Genomic DNA, 19,505 nt, shown 5'->3' on the forward strand with positions numbered 1-19,505 from the left:
TCGCACACATGCAGGCATTCACACACAGGCACAAACACATAGGCACAGACACGTGCACACATCGCACACACACATGCGTGTGCATACACGAACATGCGCACGCACGCATGCACGCACACACACAGGGTCGCCGACAGCTTTAGCTGGGCCCAGGACAAAGTCTTCTGAAAGGGCCCCTACCCAATACATTCAATGTAATGAGGAGCCAATTATGGGCCCCCCATCTCCCTGGGCAGGGGACAAGTGACCCCTTTGTCCCTCTTGACGGCTTCCCTGCACACACACACACAGGGAGGGAGGGAGGGAGGGAGGGAGGGGAAAGGGGAGAGACAGAGGTCATGTGTAGTCTCTGTCTCTGCTTGCCACTCATCAATGCACCGCTTATATGTGCAGATGCCTCCAGTCTTGCATCACTATGGCCCCATGTCGCCATGGAACAGGGACAATACAGTACACACCAAGAGATTAAAAAAAGAGCAGGGGGTTGTGTTGTGCGTGTGTGTGTGTGTGTGTGTGTGTGTGTGTGTGTGTGTGTGTGTGTGTGTGTGTGTGTGTGTGTGTGTGTGTGTGTGTGTGTGTGTGTGTGTGTGTGTGTGTGTGTGTGCGTGTGTGAGAGTTTGTGTGTATACAGTATAATGAGTGTGTTTAGAGATTGTGAGATTGTGCATGTGGGTGTGCATGCTTGGGAGTGTGTGTATGTGCGTGCGTGCGCACGTGCGTTCATTCGTTCGTGCTTGTAACTGGCTCACTGCCATCTGGACATGACCGCACTTCCTGCTGTTGGCGTTCCCCCCTCTGAATACGTTGGCAGACACGGGCAAGTTCCATGCCATCTAGCCTGTGTCGAGTCAGTGCCCTTCGAATCCCACAAGTCTGAATCCAGGCTCTACTCTCCAGAGGCAACAAAACAGTGCACCACTGCAAGCACAATGAGGACATTACACTGTGTTTAGCATATGATTTTATCTAATGTGGCTTGAAAATGATGAGGAGAGATGAGTCCTCCCAAAGAATTCATACAATATCTTATCACAGCATGAGGAGCCAGAGTTGTATTACGTACCTGTAGAAGTACTTTTACAAAAGTAGTAACAACACTTAGTAGTATGATATTACAAAGCTGAAACAATGTAAGATTATCCCACTAGTGTTGTAATTACATCTGTAAGAGTACTTCTAATTCTACAACTTTGTGAGGAACAGAATCCCCCGATTGGCTCAGTTCAGTGATAAATGTAAAGAAGTCACATCACCAGAATTGATTGATTATTTGTGGATATATTAAGCCTTGAAAACTTGATTTATAATAAGCATGATGAAGACATTTTGGGATTCCGGATCTTGGAAACTATTTCAGAACTGTACAGTGTATTCCAAAGGTTTGAGGGCATTGAGACCTTAACCCTATTCAGACTGGGCTTTTTTGGCATTCCTGGGCCTGGGGGGGGGCTCTTTTGACCCCCCCCTCATAACTCATGAACGGAATAAGGTATGACCACCAAACTTTGGGGAGATGATCTACATACAGGTATGGACATCTATGATTGACATAATTTTTGTGTCATTATCTGGTATTATGACGTCATTATGACATAATCTGTTTATAATACCCAAAATCTGGCCATAATGTATTTTCCATCAAATTTAGGTAATGCACTTAAATTTTAATGATTATATGCTTCAGACCACTTTAATGTTCACAAAGCTGTCTGATGCTAATGGAAATAGCAAAAAAATATGAAAAAGGAACAATAATGAGACTTAGATCAGTGATTTTCGGTCAGACATACCTGTCAGAAAACCGTTGCCATGGCAACGGCAAAAATGATGAACATAATCTTTTGGTACTAAACTGTAGCCAACTAAATGTTAGGAAAAGTCACCAAGTTTTGTAGTCATAGCTTAAGTCGTTAAGGAATTATACTACATCAAAGTTGGTGCGGGCACTTTTAGCCCCCCCCCAGTCTGGATAGGGTTAAATGAGAGAATAGGAAGGACTCAAAAATAGCTTTGGTACAAAATGACCCCACCGTACCCCTACTTCAGGCCTCAAATGAACATGTAACAGTAACACTGCATCAAACATTCAAGTTTGGAAAAAACTTTGTCTTTCAGAGATTTTCCATACTAATCTAGACAAAAGACAAACAAAAGTCATGTCTAAAGAAGCTCATTTTGTTGGCCAAATTCAATGTCTTCCTCTGTGGCCTCTGTGCCTAAGTACTGTGCAAGGAAATTCCTGGGTGTCGCAGACAGTCCTCTTACACAGACACAGCCAAACATGCTGGGACAAAGCTAATTAAACCAACCACTGATTATCCCTCACTTTATTTATACTTCTTTGAATCATCCCTCTTTTCACTTTCTCATATCTCCCCTGATGTTTCACTTCAGTTTCAACCCTCCATGTTTCTTCTTCAGATGTCTTCTTCTGTGTGTGTTGTAATACGGTATGCTTGCCTTTTCTTTTAATGCTTGACTTTTTATCATCTCTGATTTTTATTTCTTTTACTCTTCTTCACATCCCTTGATCTCTCCTTTTCTGCTCTATGCTTACCTCCTCCACTCTCTCTGGCTCAAGACCCTCTTTCCCTCTGTTATGTACTTTCATTCTCTCTCTCTCTCTCTCTCTCTCTCTCTCTCTCTCTCTCTCTCTCTCTCTCTCTCTCTCTCTCTCTCTCTCTCTCTCTCTCTCTCTCTCTCGTTCCAGCTCAGTGGGCAGAGGGAACACACCAGGGACAGCCTGTCACTTCTCCAATCTAAGTGATGACAGGTCTTTAAAACACAATACAGGGAGGGGGAGGGTATATTTCCCCCTTTTATCCTCTTCAGTGATTTAATTCCATGACAAAAATGTCTTGCCTCACTGTGAATGTTTTTTAAGCAGAGACACCATTTTGTCTTTGCAAGATATCAAGACACGAATCTGGCGTGACCATCACTAGGGAATTGGATGTGTTCTGTCACATTAATGAGATCTTTGGTGTAGTAGTGGTCAGACCCCTAATTTGGTACCCCAGTAGGCCTGGGTTCGAGGCCAACGAGTTAAAGTTTGGGGCAACTCTCATCCCCTTCGCTACAGTAAGGTAAAGTGTCTTGCTCAAGGGCAGTTCAGCCATGGATGGAGGTGTAGGGAGAGGCCAGAGTAGGATTCGAACTGGCCACCCACTGATTCACAGACCAACTCCCCAGCTATACGGCCATGTCTGCCCAATGGTTCATTCACATGCCATAGGAAAGATGATGCGTTCCACTTTACAAGTGGAAATTACGAGGGGGTTGTGTTCAAGTCCTTTTTTTGTCGTAGTATCGTAAAAAAAAAACCGAGTAGAAGATAATCCTGACAATGTTGTTAGCGTGCATGTTCGAAACTGCCAAACATACGTCTTATCATTTTGTATCCAAAAGGGTAATTTCACGTGAAATCATACACTTTGGGACACGACCGACACGGATTTCAGTCATACTTGGTGTGCCTTTTTAGTAGCAAGGTAGCAACCCAGAACTGCATCTGTGTGAATCTGACACTAATATTAAGGGAGAAACAGACTAGGAAAGGTTCACATGTGAGGGTAGGACACTATACACTCAGCCTCGATTATATCAGTCAGTGTTAGTCACAAAAAGCTGTCTGTGGTGTTGTTTGAAAGCTCTTTTCTCGCTCTACAAATTACATAATCAGCTTGGAATACAACAACCCTCAGAATGTGAAATATGATAAATTGAAAAATTAAAAATTGGATATCTAAAAAAACTCATATTTTAAAATGGCCAGTTCCTTGTCTTAACGTAGCCTGCAATGTCATGAACAACACCTGAAATGCGGGTGTTTGGTTCTTTATTCATTTCAGAGATAATGGGACTCAAAAATATGGCATCATACAAATCACCAAGTAATAATATGGTAATGCCATAGTAATATCACATGACACCATGTCTATCGGAATATGTGAAGGATAGAGATGGTCCATGAGGATGCAGGAAGTTCAGTTTCACCTCTACAGTGCTCGGCATACATTCCTCAACACATGCTAGCCACTAGTTGCTTGCCATCATATATACAGTGGCTTCAAAAAGTCTACACACCCCTCTTCAAATGTCAGGTTTTTGTGATGTAAAAAAATGACCGAAAGACAAATAAATTGACAGATTTTTCCACCTTCAATCTAAACTATTAACCTGTACAATGCAATTGAGAAACAAGCATAAAGCTTTAAATGGAAACAATAGAAAATAAAAAACTTCAATTAACATGGTTGCATAAATATACACACCCTTAAATTAATACTTAGTTGCAGCACCTTTGGCTTGTCTGGGCCATTCCAAAACCTCAATATTATTCTGGTGAAGCCATTCTTTTTGTAGACTTAGGCGTGTGCTTGGAGAAATTGTCGTTCTGAAAGATTAGTTCCTCTGCATCTTCACCTTTCTACCAGGGGGCCGAAGGTTTTGTGCCACTACCACGGCCCCTGTGGAAATTTTCATAATTCTCTCCTCCATAATGAAGGCCCCAGTAACAACTGAAGAAAAACAGCACAAAAGAACAATGCTGCCACCACCATACTTCATGTTAGGTATGGTGTTATTGGGGTGATGTTTTGTGCCAAATATACCCTTTGGAATCATGACCAAGTTCAATCTCTTGGTGAAGTAAATCTAGCAGAAAATACTTCTGTAATCTCCCAAATGCATGTGAGAAGATATGTGATGGTCAGGTGAAACCGATGTCGAACATTTTGGACATAATTCCAAGAGGTATGTTTGGCACAAAAACAACACTACATTGCCAAGGTAACACCATGCGTAAAGTGAAGCATGGTGGTGGCAGCATCATGCTATGTGACTGTTGTTCTTCTGCTGTAACTGGGGCTTAAGTCAGGGAGGCAGGAATTATGAACAGTTCCACAGGGGCCATCAGGCGCGGAGTGGCCGTCGGGAGATCGGGGACTTGTCCCGGTGGGCCGCGGCCGTGAAATGTAATAATGCGGCCGCACTGCGTTCCTAACCGGCCCTGAAGTTTGGAGATGGTACTTATAAGCACTGACTTCCCACTTTCCACTTCCCTGTTCAGGAAGTAGGCTGACTAGCCAGTATTTATACCGTATACCAGACGGCAATACCTCACTGACGGTGTCAAACAGTAAATTGGCCACACCCCTTCTCTACTGATAATTTTCATACACCGTAGATCGCGGAAGTTTACAAGATCTTAGTAACACAGTTTCGTTTTCAGTATTTGAAGAACCTGTGATATGTATATTGGTTACCAAAGGATGGAAATATGAATAAATTATGATTTATTTTCCGATTTCCACACGACTGTTACAGTTTACAGTCTTTCCAGTCCTGATTCACTTGCTCTGTGGTTATTGACTTGGGATACGAACAGACTCCACCAAGTGGTAAGGAAGATAACTGCACCTAACAGAAGCAAGATAACTGCACCTAACAGAAGCAATGGGTTTTGTTTTGATTTGTTAGACCTACCAGTATATCTCCTTATAGTCGAAATAATATTATTATCATACATATATTTATATGTGGTACATTTAGGATGTAGCCTATGTCTGAAGAAATGGAACAAAATAATTACCACACAAGATTCTGATGTGACCAGTGCTGGGTGTGTAGGCTAATAAGCTGTGGATTAAAGTAGAGTGATTGCAAGAAACAAAGACATTTGCTGCGAGAAGACAGCGTTTTAAGGTAGGCCTACACCGTTTGGTTATACATTTTGTTGACTTATGGTTGTGGTTTGAAGTAGCTAAGTCTGGCTTATTTGCTGCATGGTGGGTTTATTGCACAATGTAGACATACTTTTTGTAAGCTATAGGCTACTATACTATATTTTGTAAGCCTACTCTTCTAAAAATCCCCACACCCAAAACTTTGTGCCCATGCTCATCCTGTCTTCCTTAAACGATATTTCAATTTCAAACTGTCAAAATGACAGTGGAGTGCACATTTGCATGGAACAGTAGCGTGATGTAGCCTAACCTAGGCCTATGAATGCTTTGGACTGTGATGATGGCTCCAGTGGTGTAGTCTACTTTTTGAAGTGGGTATACTGTATATTTGAGCATTTTTTGATGTGTGTATAGTCTACTGTATATATTTGTGCTATTGTAAATAATGGATCAATCAATTTTAAGTGGGTATACTGTAATCCCTGAAATTTTGAAATGGGTGCGTATACCTGCGTTTTACGTAGACTACACCACTGGCTGTGCATTTCATCAAGGTGTAGGCTACAATTCTCCACTTCAGGTTGATATTTTGACAACACTAATGTCCACATGTAGTACGACTGCAGATTTCGTGGCTTTTGTCTTTTTCGTTAGGAAACCATGTTCGCTTTGTTTTTTTTTTTTTTTAAAGAGGGCCGCCAAGGGGAAAATTCTCCCGGTGGGAAAAGGTGGGCCACTCCGCCCCTGGGGGCCATTGTAGTGGCACAAAACCTTCTGCCCCCTGTTAGAAAGGTGATGATGCAGATTAACTTAATCATTCAGAACGACAATTATCTCAGACACATGCCAAAAATCAACAAAAAATGGCTTCATTAGAATAAGATTGAGGTTTTGGAATGGCCCAGACAGAGTTCAGACCTGTATGACACGGAACATCTGTTGGGAGATCTGAGAAGGACTGTGCAGATGAGATGCATTCACAATCTGTCAGATTTGGAGTGCTTTTGCAAAGATAAGTGGAAAAAATTGTCACATCAACGTTTGCCATGCTGATAGAGTCTTACTCAAAAAAGACTGAGTACTGTAATCGAAGGAAAGGTGCTGCAACAAGGTATTAGTTCAAGGGTGTGCATATTTATGCAACCATGTTAATTCAAGTTTTTTATTTTCTATTCTTTCCCTTTAAAGCTTTGGGTTTGTTTTTCAACTGCATTGTGCAGGATAATAGTTTAGATTTAAGTGGGAAAAGTTGTGAAATTATTTGTCTTTCAGTCATTTTTTTACATGACAAAAACCTGGAATTTGAACAGGGGTGTGTAGACTTTTGGGAGGCACTGTAGCTACAACATACTCTTTGATACTTGAACATTTAGAAAATTCCTTTACTGAGCTTATTCTTTCAACCCTGCCTTCTCTGAATGCTGAAACTGGTCTGGCTTCCACTGTGTCCATTGACAATGGGCAGAAGCTGTGTAGTTTTTGAGTACCTGAAACAGGGACCGACGTGGGTGCAGGGCCCACCGGGAAAATGCCCGTTATGCCAGATGGCCAGTCCAGTCCTGTCCCTGACACTACTCTATTACTACTTAATCACAACTCATTTCAACCTTTATGTCCCATTATCTCTTAAATGAATAAAGAACCAAACACCCCATTTTTAGGTGTTGTTTATGACCTTACAGGCTATGTTTAGACAAGAAACCGGCCATTTTAAAATATGAGCTTTTTAGATATTCAATTTAAAATTTTTCAATTTATCATTATTCATATTCTGAGGGTTGTTGTATTCCAGGCTGATTGTGTAATATGTAGAGCCAGATTAGAGCTTTCAAACAACACCACAGACATCTTTTTGTGACTAACACTGACTGATATAATCAAGGCTGAATGTATAGTGTCCTACCCTCATTTTTAAACCTTCGCTAGTCTGTTTCTCCCTTAATATTCATGTCAGATTCAAACCAATGCAGTTCTGGGGTGCCTTGCTACTAAAAAGGCACACCAAGGTACCTTGATACTAAAAAGGCACACCAAGTATGATAGAAATCATGGTCGGTCGGGTCCCAAAGTGTCTGATTTCACGTGAAATGACCCAAAAATTATATGAGTTTCCCAGTGGAAAATACCACAGGGTGAAGAGTTCATGCGAGCTTTTCATGTCTGCGTTTAGTATTTAACTCCTATAACATGTGAAAGCCACACAAGTCACTATATAATATGACTGCCAAACTCTAAACACGCTATAACATTTCTACAGTCTACAGTATCCATAGCGAACACATTTGGGCTTGACTCAGGCAGAGGAAGAAATCCTAAATCATGGCGAGAAAAAGCTTTGCCTCAAGAAAATAAAAATGTAAATCAAAACTACACATGGATTGATTTGGTGTGACAAATATGTTATTTGCAGGCATCGATTCAGCCTAGAAGACACACAGGCACAGTCGCACACACTAAACACATCAGAGAAGGACTTTTATGAGAATAACAATCTGAACACACATATATGGATGTGTATCCACACACACACACACACACGCACGCACGCACATTGTCTTTTTGATTGTGTGTGTGTGTGTGTGTGTGTGTGTGTGTGTGTGTGTGTGTGTGTGTGTGTGTGTGTGTGTGTGTGTGTGTGTGTGTGTGTGTGTGTGTGTGTGTGTGTGTGTGTGTGTGTGTGTGTGTGTGTGTGTCCAATGGCATACAGTGGCTCAGAATGATCACCATAATGTCCTTCCATGGAGAAGGGTGTCAGCGGCTCGCACACTCACACCCACACACACCCACCCACACCCACACCCACACCCACACCCACACACACACACACACACACACACACACACACACACACACACACACACCTGCTCAAATCACAGGGATAAAAGCCAACTTGTCACACGGCTACAAGACGAGACTTGTGCAACTGGAAAGAATCATACCTCTGTGATCTATGACGAGTCTTTTTTATTCACACACACAGCCCACCACCACACACCCACCACACAGCCCACCACCACACACCCATCCGACACAAACCAGGCACACAATGCACACCGTCTTGCATTGAAGTGCTTAAGATCAAACTGTGACAGCTTGCTGACATTTTTCCCCTCATGAAAAGTTCAAAACAAAAATAAAACAACATTAAACTACTCCGTAGCCTGTTTTTGTTGGGAAAAAAAAAGACGTGGGGGATGTTGGTTGCAGGTGTGTGTAAAATGCCTGAAACTCGCTTAAGGACAAAAACAAAGACATGATGACAAATGTGTGCAATCGAACACATTCGTTAAGCACGGCACACAAATGCAGGCATAAGCACACTACAATACAAGTCTTCCTCTCAGACAACAATAACAGTCTTTCTCTCTTCCGTTCCTTGCTCAATAGCATACAGGTGAATGCACCGATGCACCGTGTGTGTGTGTGTGTGTGTGTGTGTGTGTGTGTGTGTGTGTGTGTGTGTGTGTGTGTGTGTGTGTGTGTGTGTGTGTGTGTGTGTGTGCGTGGCATGAGCGATGGGACTTGACTGTATAGTCAGATGCCAAGAGTGAGCGTTATTTATCAAAGGCAAGATCATTTGTATTTGAGATGTATAACTCTGCCAAAACAGAGGAGGTAAAGTCACACTTCAGTCTTCTGTAAAAACAAATGAGACAGTGTGTGTGTGTGTGTGTGTGTGTGTGTGTGTGTGTGTGTGTGTGTGTGTGTGTGTGTGTGTGTGTGTGCGTAGCATGAATAGTCTTTCAACACTTAGACAGTACTCGGGAACCAAATGCACTCTAGAAGATGTTAAATCGGCACTCTAATTATTGAATTGAACACAATTCACTGTGCATGGCTGACACAGCGGGACGTCTTCTCTCCCCCCCCCCCCCCCCCCCCCCCCCCCTTGTTGGAGTGAGAGCACTCCCGGGCCGCCGGGGACCAGGAGTGCGCTATTGGAGAGGGAGCATCTGCCTCCCGAGCTCTTTGTGACGGTGGCTGACTGACTTTGGCCAAATTCCATTTTAATTACTACATGCAGAGCTCGAGCTTGAGAATGACTTGGAAACCACTGAGGAGGCCGGCTCTATGGAGCACGTCAACATGCGGTGAAAGAGTTTTCGCTATTTTCAAATGAGCTGTATAAATGAAAATTACTTACTAACGCGCGCACACACACACACACACACACACACGCACACGCACACGCACACGCACACGCACACACACAAACACACACACGCGCGCACACACACAGACACAGACACGCAGGCACGCACACGCACACGCACACGCACACGCACACACACACACCCACTCTGAATGGACTTCCCAGATCAGATTCCAGGCCATTATGAGTGTCTGTTGCCTAGGAAAGGGGCACACCCCTGCTGGGTACTGTGTGTGTGTGTGTGTGTGTGTGTGTGTGTGTGTGTGTGTGTGTGTGTGTGTGTGTGTGTGTGTGTGTGTGTGTGTGTGTGTGTGTGTGTGTGTGTGTGTGTGTGTACTAGCGGGGGTGCCTTTGTGTTAAGGCACACTTCTCCAATTCTCCATTTACTGGGGATGAGGAGCAGCACTACAAAAGAGACATGAGCACCGTGTTGTTTACGTGCCAAACCCAGACTGAGAGTGTACAGCCATCAAATCACAACTTGCTATAGGCCTGTACTTTTTGCCACACAGTAACTCAGACCAGTGCTATACTGCGCACACACACACACACACACACACACACACACACACGTAACATGTCTATCAATGGCCCAGTCAGCATACAGTATCTGTGGGCCTTGACAAAGTGTTCGCAGCTAGGCATAAATAATAGAGAGGGACAGGGCATGAGATACAGAGAGAGAGAGAGAGAGAGAGAGAGAGAGAGAGAGAGAGAGAGAGAGAGAGAGAGCGGAGAACGAGAGAGTAGAACACCATCGCCGAAGTAAGTTCCGCCATGCCATACATCCGTCTCTGTAACTGTAGACAGCGGCAGTCTGTCAAACACACGTCCCATTGATCGCCGCAGAAAAAAGCGTAATTAGGGGCCAAGTCGTTTCACTGCAACCAGAGAGCAGGCCGCCATATGTTTTTTCACACACAAGGACACGGGAGAACGATTCCACCACTGCACCTGTAATTGAAATAAAGGGACCCGGGCAAGAACACATGTGCTGTTTTCACACTTTTCCCTGTCTCTTTTCTATTTTCTCTTTCTTCTCAGATGGCTTCCCTTTCTTTTCCTTCTTAGCCTGTGACTGTTCTTACTCATAAGTTAACTTGAAAACACTTATTTAATAATGAGAATGATGTTGCAAAGTCAATTTTACTTTTCATTGGTTAAGCAAGAGAGGTAATAGCAGACATGTAAAGACATCAAAATGGTAATGTAAATGCTGGCAGGCCCACAAGGTCCTTGTAGCAAAGGGGAGTAGAGTTGCCCAGCCAGGACTTGAACCTGGACCTTCTGGGGTAGTAAAACGGGGCTCTGACCGCTACACCAAAGAGCCAGGCTCTTTGGTGTGAAAGTCAGAACACACCCACAACCCTAGTGATGGTCACTCCATCACACGGCCTTCCCCTTCGGGAAGCGCACCTGTGCGCTTCATACACTCATGGTGTCCCTCACGCAACTGCCCATTATGCTTCTCCCATCCAGTGTGCCCCGTCATCAATGTTTCACCCATCACTGGGGTCTGTCGCACTGGGGTCACCAATCCTGGGGGTCCCTCACATGGAATTACGGCTTACACACAATGGGTACGCTTCCGATGGCCTCACAGTAGCCATCCCACTTCTGACACCATTTGTAGCAAAGGGGAGTGTAGTTGCCCAGCCGGGACTCGAACCCGGATCTTCTGGAGATAGTAAACCGGGCTCTGACCACTACACCAAAGAGCCAGGCTCTTTGACATGGAAGTCAGAACACACCCACAACCCTAGTGATGGTCACTCCATCACAGTCCCTTAAGAAAGAAGGATGAAAGCAGTGCTTGCTTCACTCCCTGCCTGATCAACTATGCCAAACGTTTACTTTTCACTTTTGTCTGCCGTTGGTGTCAGGGCTTTCTCTTTGCAAGGATTCAGATAATCACTGTGATCCATTTGACACTTCAATGCAGACATACTGTAATTAGGAGTCCAGTAGAGAGGACCACAATGGGGAGCTCTAACGCACCTGTCAATAATAGAGCTCACTGCCCATGGGGACCTGGGTCGGAGTCCGGCCCGGGGCCATTTCCCAGCCCTACCCCTCCCTTACTCTCCTGTCTGTTCTTCACTCCCATCTCCCTCAAAAATAAAGACATAAAAAAGACCTTAACATTTTTCAAAGACTGCCCAAAGGTGTCTTGTGCTGTCAGTATGCTTCACGGCAGACTTGTCACTTAACAAACCTGCTATGTTGGGAAACCAGCTATTTGCCTGTCATTCGTCTGTATAGTCTGAGCTGTTTCATTGTGCTGAGTGTCACTGTGAGGGGAAATACATAATCAAACAAATATGTGCTTTTCTTTCCGTTAACATACCCCACAAAAGCAGACCAACATCTCTACACAGTCTGTGACAAGTTCTGTTGCTGAAAATAGGCTGCCCGCTCATAATGTCTCTTGTGAATTGTCCTAAAACCCAGCTTTGACAAACAAACCAGGAATAGTGATTACTTCAACCTCCTCCAACACTGTGTTCGAACGAATACCGACAATAAAAGTGGGATATGGTGCATTTATTTTTATTGTGACGAGTAGCGTGACTACTAGGTGGGCTATAATGTGACTGGGAACTTGTTACCTAGATCCCAGATCCTGCCTGTCTGCCTGTGTTTGTATGTTTGTCTGCCCGCAGTCTTTTGAGTGGCCTGCGGATGGTGCCAAACACACAACATCGCGTCACATGCATCTAGCATTGGGCAGGGGGCCAGGTTGCTATTTCTGTTTGTCTTGTAGATATTTTACAATCTGCAATCAAACATATAGCCGGGAGAGTCCATGACTATTGGAGTCGAGTTCTACCGCATGTATAAAAATACAGAATTCCAGTAAAATGTCCAATAAAATGTCCAATAAAATCATATTTCGATTCTAACGGTCTTCCATCACCCACGGCGGCCTCATTTCACAAGTCTCCCTAAAATGAACGGCTCCATCTGTTCCTATCAAAAAAAATTTTTTTTTTTATTTCACTGAATGCAAAATGCAACTCACACAACGACAAGCAGCCCCTGCCAACATACACCCCAGCAGACAGCTAACGCGTGCGCCGAGAGTCAACACATGCTCTCTGGCTCGGCCCCATTGCTGATTCTGACTGAATGCTCGCCCGGGCTGTCTGACTCTGAATGCGTGCCCACTCCAACAATAATACATCAGTCGCCACAGACGCCATGCCAGCGGAGCCCTCCAAGACGACAAAACAAACACACACTGCCTGGCATGGCACAAAAACACAAACACACACTTCGCCTGCCATTCGCCCAACCAAATTTGCGCAGCATGCTGTCTCCAGGAGTCCTTGGAAGCTGAAGCCATATATTTCTGACCATGATGAGGATGTTTTGGTCACGATCTACTGAACTGTTGCAGGTCTGTATCGGCCCAGAAAGTGAAAACCATCAACAACATATAACAATAATAATAATAATAATAATAATAATAATAATAATAATAATAATAATAATAATAAAATAGTAATGATAATAATAATAATAAAATAGTAATGATAATAATAATAATAATAAAATAGTAATCATAATAATAATAATAATAATAATAATAATAAACAAATAAGCAAATAAATAAATAAATACATAAAAATACATTTCCACAGATGGGTTAAACAATGCGGACATACACAATGAAAAGGTAATACATAGGATAAATAACCATCATCCTGCAAATTACAGAGATATCAAGATTTCCTGCATGGCATCTTGGGAGATGAGTAGCCATATTGCATTTTGCTCTGAAGCGACGTTTGTTTTCTCGTTGATTTTGCCTTTCTATTCCACCTTCCAGATGGTAATATACTGAATTCTGTAAAAAGAGAAGCACTGGTAGACTAGATACATGCACTGGCTCAGCTGCATAATGCTGGGCCCTGTGTCTCCTGTAGTCTCTGCCCATTAATAATAACGAACCGTTTACAGTACATTACACTAACCGGAAAGAAACATCCTCCTCAAACTGGGGTAAGATTAATTACCGGTGTTAACTGTGCAGAGGAGAAAAAAAATGATGCATGACAGTGATTTCACTCTCTGAAGGTGAGGTTGTCACCGGGTTGATAGAGTATAAAGCTGAAAGTCCATTGTCATTGAGACACAAAACACCATGTATACAATGAAATAACATCATGCCTTCCTCTGTGTAGGGGGAAGAACAACAGACACCCTGAAAGGAGCGGTGAGAAAAAATGATAAGTCCCTACCCCCACACACCTAGAGTGCGTTGCAATATGCGACCTTGCCTCCTCCACTTGCCTCCTCCACTTGCTTCTCGTCATGATGACATCACTGACAACAGCATTGTATTTCAATATCTTGCAAAAGCTCAATTGTAGAGTCTTTTTCTCATTTGCAATTGGGATGGTGAATGAAAAACAGTCCCTCAAAAGTTGTTGTGGCTAGGCTGACAGCTGAGAAACTTTATCGTTTTCTCCACGGAGGAGGGGCCAGGAGGAGGGACGAGGAGACAAGCGCAAGTGGAGGAGGCAAGATTGCATATTGCAACGCACTCCTAGTGGTGTCCGGAATTGCACCAGCAACCTTCAGGCAACAAGGTGCGTTCGTATAGTTGCGGGCCAACACAATGGTTGTAGGGCCAAAATAATGACGATAATGATGTTAATTCAAGACTCAGAAATTAGGGCCAACACAATGAATGTTAAACTCACTCTGTGTGTGTGTGTGTGTGTGTGTGTGTGTGTGTGTGTGTGTGTGTGTGTGTGTGTGTGTGTGTGTGTGTTCAGGAATATGAATGGCGCAGTAAGAGCTGATACTAATACAACTGTTTCCACTTTGATCACATTGTAATCATGTGTGTACTGACATTTCAAAAGGTCTGTTCTGGGACTTGTGTTTGTATGTAATATTTCTGAAAGAGTGTGTGTGTGTGTGTGTGTGTGTGTGTGTGTGTGTGTGTGTGTGTGTGTGTGTGTGTGTGTGTGTGTGTGTGTGTGTGCAAAAGAGAGACCTGCATAGACGGTTGACAGAGATAGACTGACAGTTTGCATTAAGTAGTCTTTTAGAACAACCTTTTAACCATATCCGTTCGTGTGTGTGTGTGTGTGTGTGTGTGTGTGTGTGTGTGTGTGTGTGTGTGTGTGTGTGTGTGTGTGTGTGTGTGTGTGTGTGTGGTATGTGCACTGTAAATAAAATGCAGTGTAATGTAATACTGAACTGAATTCTTTGAGAGTTGATTTCACATGAGTGTATTTGGTCCCAAGCCACTCTCTAAGTGTTGAATGAACACTGCACTTTTACTCTGCATGTGTGTGTGCGCGCATTTGTCCACAAACGTGGCCCAGGTCGGGTAGCACAGGGTAGCTCTTCTGTGGTCAAGTACAAAGAATAGGGAAGAGAAAGAGACAGAGAGAGAGACAGAGGGAGAGAAAGAGAGAGGGATAGAGAGAAAGAGAAAGAAAGAGGGGATCTTCGGGAGTATCATGTTGTCTGCGAACTTGTTTGGCTCAGGGCAGACGACATCAAATGGTCTGTGAGGCACAGTACGTGTGCGTGTGCAAACGTGCGTGCATGCACATATTTGTGTCCAGGCGTACTTGTGTGCGTGCGTGTGTGCGTTCGACTTCACTTCCTTATACTCAGTCGATCACCCTCACACAGGGCCGGCCCAAGGCATAAGCTGACTATGCGATGGCTTAGGGCCCCCACATCACCAGGGGCCCCCTATGAGCAGCAGAGTTTCAGGAAGAAACAAACTCTAAACCATTTTCCCTAATCATTTATTTCTTTCTCATGCATAACTTACTGCCACAATGACAACAGATAAATGGCTCTTTGTTCTGTCTTCTCCAAGAAATGCAGTGCATGATGGGTACATGATCTACAGACAGCCTACAAATGGCCTTAGTAACCCTGACTCGAGCAAGTAAATGCAGCTTATGAAGCATCTGAGGCTGAGTAGGTGGTGGCATGGGGGCCCCCTGATGAAACTTTGCTTAGGGCCCCATAAAGGCTTGGGCCGGCCCTGCCCTCACATTACCCATCAAGCATTTCACTTCATCTCCGGGCCTTTACTTGCCGTTTACTCACTCCTCCACTCTCTATTTGTCTTTCTTATTGGCTCTTTCCTTCTTGTTTTAATCTGGGTCTTCACTGCCCTCTCGTTTCACTCACGGACTCTCTTGCACTCCATCCTCTCTTATGGACTCTTTCCTCGTTTCATTTTCAACGGTGGACCACCTCTGTTTCAATTGTTTTGACCCTCCTCCCTGCTCCCTCTCCTCCAGATTTCTTGATCTTTATTTCTTATAACGGCAATTATGAAGTCTGGTCTCGACATCGATGCATTGTCGGGGCAGAATCTCTGCAAGGCATCCGCGACACTGCGCAGACAATTTTGCTCCTCTGTCCAAATTGGAGGGTGATAAGTTCACTGATTCACAATGTGGATATCGAAACCCTTTATTTCTCCTGCTCTCACTCTCTCTCTCTCTCTCTCTCTCTCTCTCTCTCTCTCTCTCTCTCTCTCTCTCTCTCTCTTTCTCACACACTCTACAGCTCTCTTTTCAGAAGGAAGTTAAGTGATTAACTAACAATGTGAATATCACAAACCCTTTTTCCTCTCCTGCTCCTGTGCTCACTCTCTCACAAACACACCCTACCTCTCTCTCTCTCTCTCTCTCTTTTCAGAGGGATAAGTTAAGTGATTAACAGACAATGGACATCACAACCTTTCCTCCCTCCTTGCTCTCTCTCTACCCCATCCCATCTCTCTCTCTCTCTCTCTCTCTCTCTCTCTCTCTCTCTCTCTCTCTCTCTCTCTCTCTCTCTCTCTCTCTCTCTCTACCCGATCTTTTCTACTTGGCCACAAAAGAGCCACCCCGTGCTACCCGACCCGGGCCACGTTTGTGGGGGAGAAAGAGACCTGGCTACACATTGTGCCGGGCCACAAAGGGCTGCCGTGGGGATGAAAGCCACAGCAGATGGCAGAGAGGCGACGGGGAGAGAGGAGAGAGGAGAGTCGAGCAACAGGGCACAAACGCACTCAGGACCACCAGCTGTCATCGTCCCCCCTGACGACTCGCGTCGCGCACACCTACCCATACACCCACACACCCATAACACACGCGCAACACACACACACAAAGCACACACGTGTCATTCACATATGCATGCATGCACGCACACACGCCCACAAACACACACACACACACACGTGCATGCACACATACACACACGCATGTACGTGCACAACACACACACACACACACACACACACACACACACACACACACACACACACACACACACACACACACACACACACACACACACGTCTCTCTCTCTCTCTCTCTCTCTCTCACGCACACACACACAGACGCGCGCGCACACACACACTTTGCCACTCTCAACAGGGACTTAACGCATTCCACAACAATGGGCCAGGCCAGCACAAAGATCCAGCCGACAGCCAGTGACCTGATGCCACAGTAAGTCTAACCGCTTTGCAACACACACAATTATACTCCTACAGTTGAATTACTGTGTAAAACTGGAAAATGTACACTGTACACTTGCATTCCAACTGCTTTCCAACACACGTGTTGGAATGCCATGCCATAGCTGTCTGCAACATCAATTTGGCAGTGTTACTGTAATTCAGCACTTATACAGGTACATTGGAATTTGACTATTAAGTTCATGGTCTTAGCCTACTCCCTACACTGAAAAATGGCATCGTCTATGTCATTAAGTGTTCCACTGATGAATCACGGCACAGTTCAGTTTGCTCTCCAGAGAGGGAGGTGACAGTGAAAAGGAGCGAGAGCATTTTGTTTCCAGCATTTCTCAATGGCCAATGGGTTTTCTCCACTGAATACTTTTCCTTGAATAGCCTATGTTGCGTGCGCGTCAATAAATTACAACGCATCTCCTATGAACCGACAGCACAAAAGAGGCGTGGTAGGTAGGTATGGCATTCTATTGCCCTTTCCCATCGATTTTATAGACTCGCGCATTGCAATACTTTTATGATACCGACCGTCATAGGCCTTGTCTATGAAGGGATTTAGGCTAAATGGAGTAAGACGAGGCGACGGAGTCTAGTTCAGTTAAATTGTGCGTAACAAGCTGTATGAGTCTACAACTGATATGAGATAGGTCTATGAGTCTTTAACACTGATTGAAATGACATAGTGAAACAAAGCAAAGAGAGCAATGGTAAGCGTGACCTAGCTGCCTCAAAACACTTATTGCCTCAAAATGCAATCTCGGCTCACTTGTGAACCACTGTGGTTACCTTGCGCTGCTTGTAGGCTTACAATGGAGGTGAATTAGATATGAGTAGTCTACTGTGTTCCGCCTAGGCCTAAGCTACCTCAGGAATCAGAAAGAGCGCAACAAAGACAGCACGCAGCAGGAGCGTGTCGTCCTGTTTGACATCTGGCAGTGCACTTGTCTCAATAATGTACCACACTTAACAGGTGATTGGCATGGAATATGAAATACTGAACATGATTTAGTTTTTTGTTTTTTTCTGCGTGCGAAAATGAATGATTTTTTTGACGGTAGCCTATTCCACAGTTGGGTAGACAGAAAACAGCAAATGTCAATGCTATTTTAAAACTCTTTTTGTTGGTTTGTTTATACGGGGCCATGCGCGTGATGCACAACAGCCGTCTAGGTCACTGTTCGGGGACCGCTCTGAAGAAAATTAAATCCAATTTGTTCTGTTGTTACCAGTAGATTGCTGATGACGTTTAGAGAAACGTGCAGAGCATTTCAAAGTTATCCAGACGATGTTCAATGACACAGGCTGCTGTCAGAACTATAGCCTAAGCTACTTTTATCTTAGGCAACGAATTGATGACCACGTGTGATGGTGTGGTCATCTGTATCCAAATAGGAAAAGGTGGTGATGTGCACGTTAGCCTACCTGTTAAACACTTTCTTTATCCTCTGGAAGAGCGTCGGCGACGTCGTAACCGTCTCCGGAGGAATGGTCTCAATTGTTGTAACAACATGGTTCTGGTGCTCAGGAATCATTTTGCAATGTAGGGAGAAGAAATGGCACAATCAGAAACAAAAGGGCATTCTGCTGTGCCAAAGAAAGAGATGCTTTTGGGGAGGACTAGGCTTCTCCGTTGGATACGGGTCCGTTTCTTCCTTCCCTCTCGCAGCGCACAACCTCAGTAGCGATCCATGTTCACAGGTGACAGCGGTGGGCAATTTGATTGTATTTCCAGTGCGAATGGCAGATTGTCTCTGTGCTGTCTCCTGCTTCTTCACCACAGGTTTATGTTAAAATGCACCTGCGCTCCTGCAAGCTGTTCAACGGCAACCTCAGCTCCTGCAACGTGCATCTTCCGAAAGCCTGGTAGAGAGACTGCCGTAGCTGGAAGGCGTTTGGTCCTTGGAACACATGGGTACGATTCAACCACCAGGTGGAGTAGTTCCACAGAAAGACAAGAGATGCCGAACACTTTGGAGTAATGATACATTGTAATGGCACGTTGTCATTACGTAATTACAATGAAAATTACAAATGCAGCAGCTGCCCCAAAAGACACGTTTACATTTACGCATGTAGTTGAACCTGATGTAGGTTTCAAACAAATAGGCTACCTGAGATTATGCATTTGTCTATCTTCCTCATTTCTGCATAGGCT

The 19,505-nt window shown here is 44.2% G+C and overlaps 1 protein-coding gene across 1 annotated transcript in view; it reads right to left on the reverse strand.

Moving 5' to 3' along the window:
- Window positions 1-19,241, reverse strand: part of slc35f1 (solute carrier family 35 member F1) — a 127,104-nt gene extending 107,863 nt beyond the window's left edge. Inside the window, exon 1 of the mRNA XM_063222852.1 lies at window positions 18,773-19,241. Coding sequence (XP_063078922.1) covers window positions 18,773-18,882 — 110 coding nt within the window. The 5' untranslated portion in view covers window positions 18,883-19,241. The remainder of the gene's footprint in view (window positions 1-18,772) is intronic.
- Window positions 19,242-19,505: the final 264 nt, after the last annotated feature.

This window comes from Engraulis encrasicolus, chromosome 18 (genome assembly GCF_034702125.1).
Source record: "Engraulis encrasicolus isolate BLACKSEA-1 chromosome 18, IST_EnEncr_1.0, whole genome shotgun sequence".
NCBI lineage: Eukaryota > Metazoa > Chordata > Actinopteri > Clupeiformes > Engraulidae > Engraulis > Engraulis encrasicolus.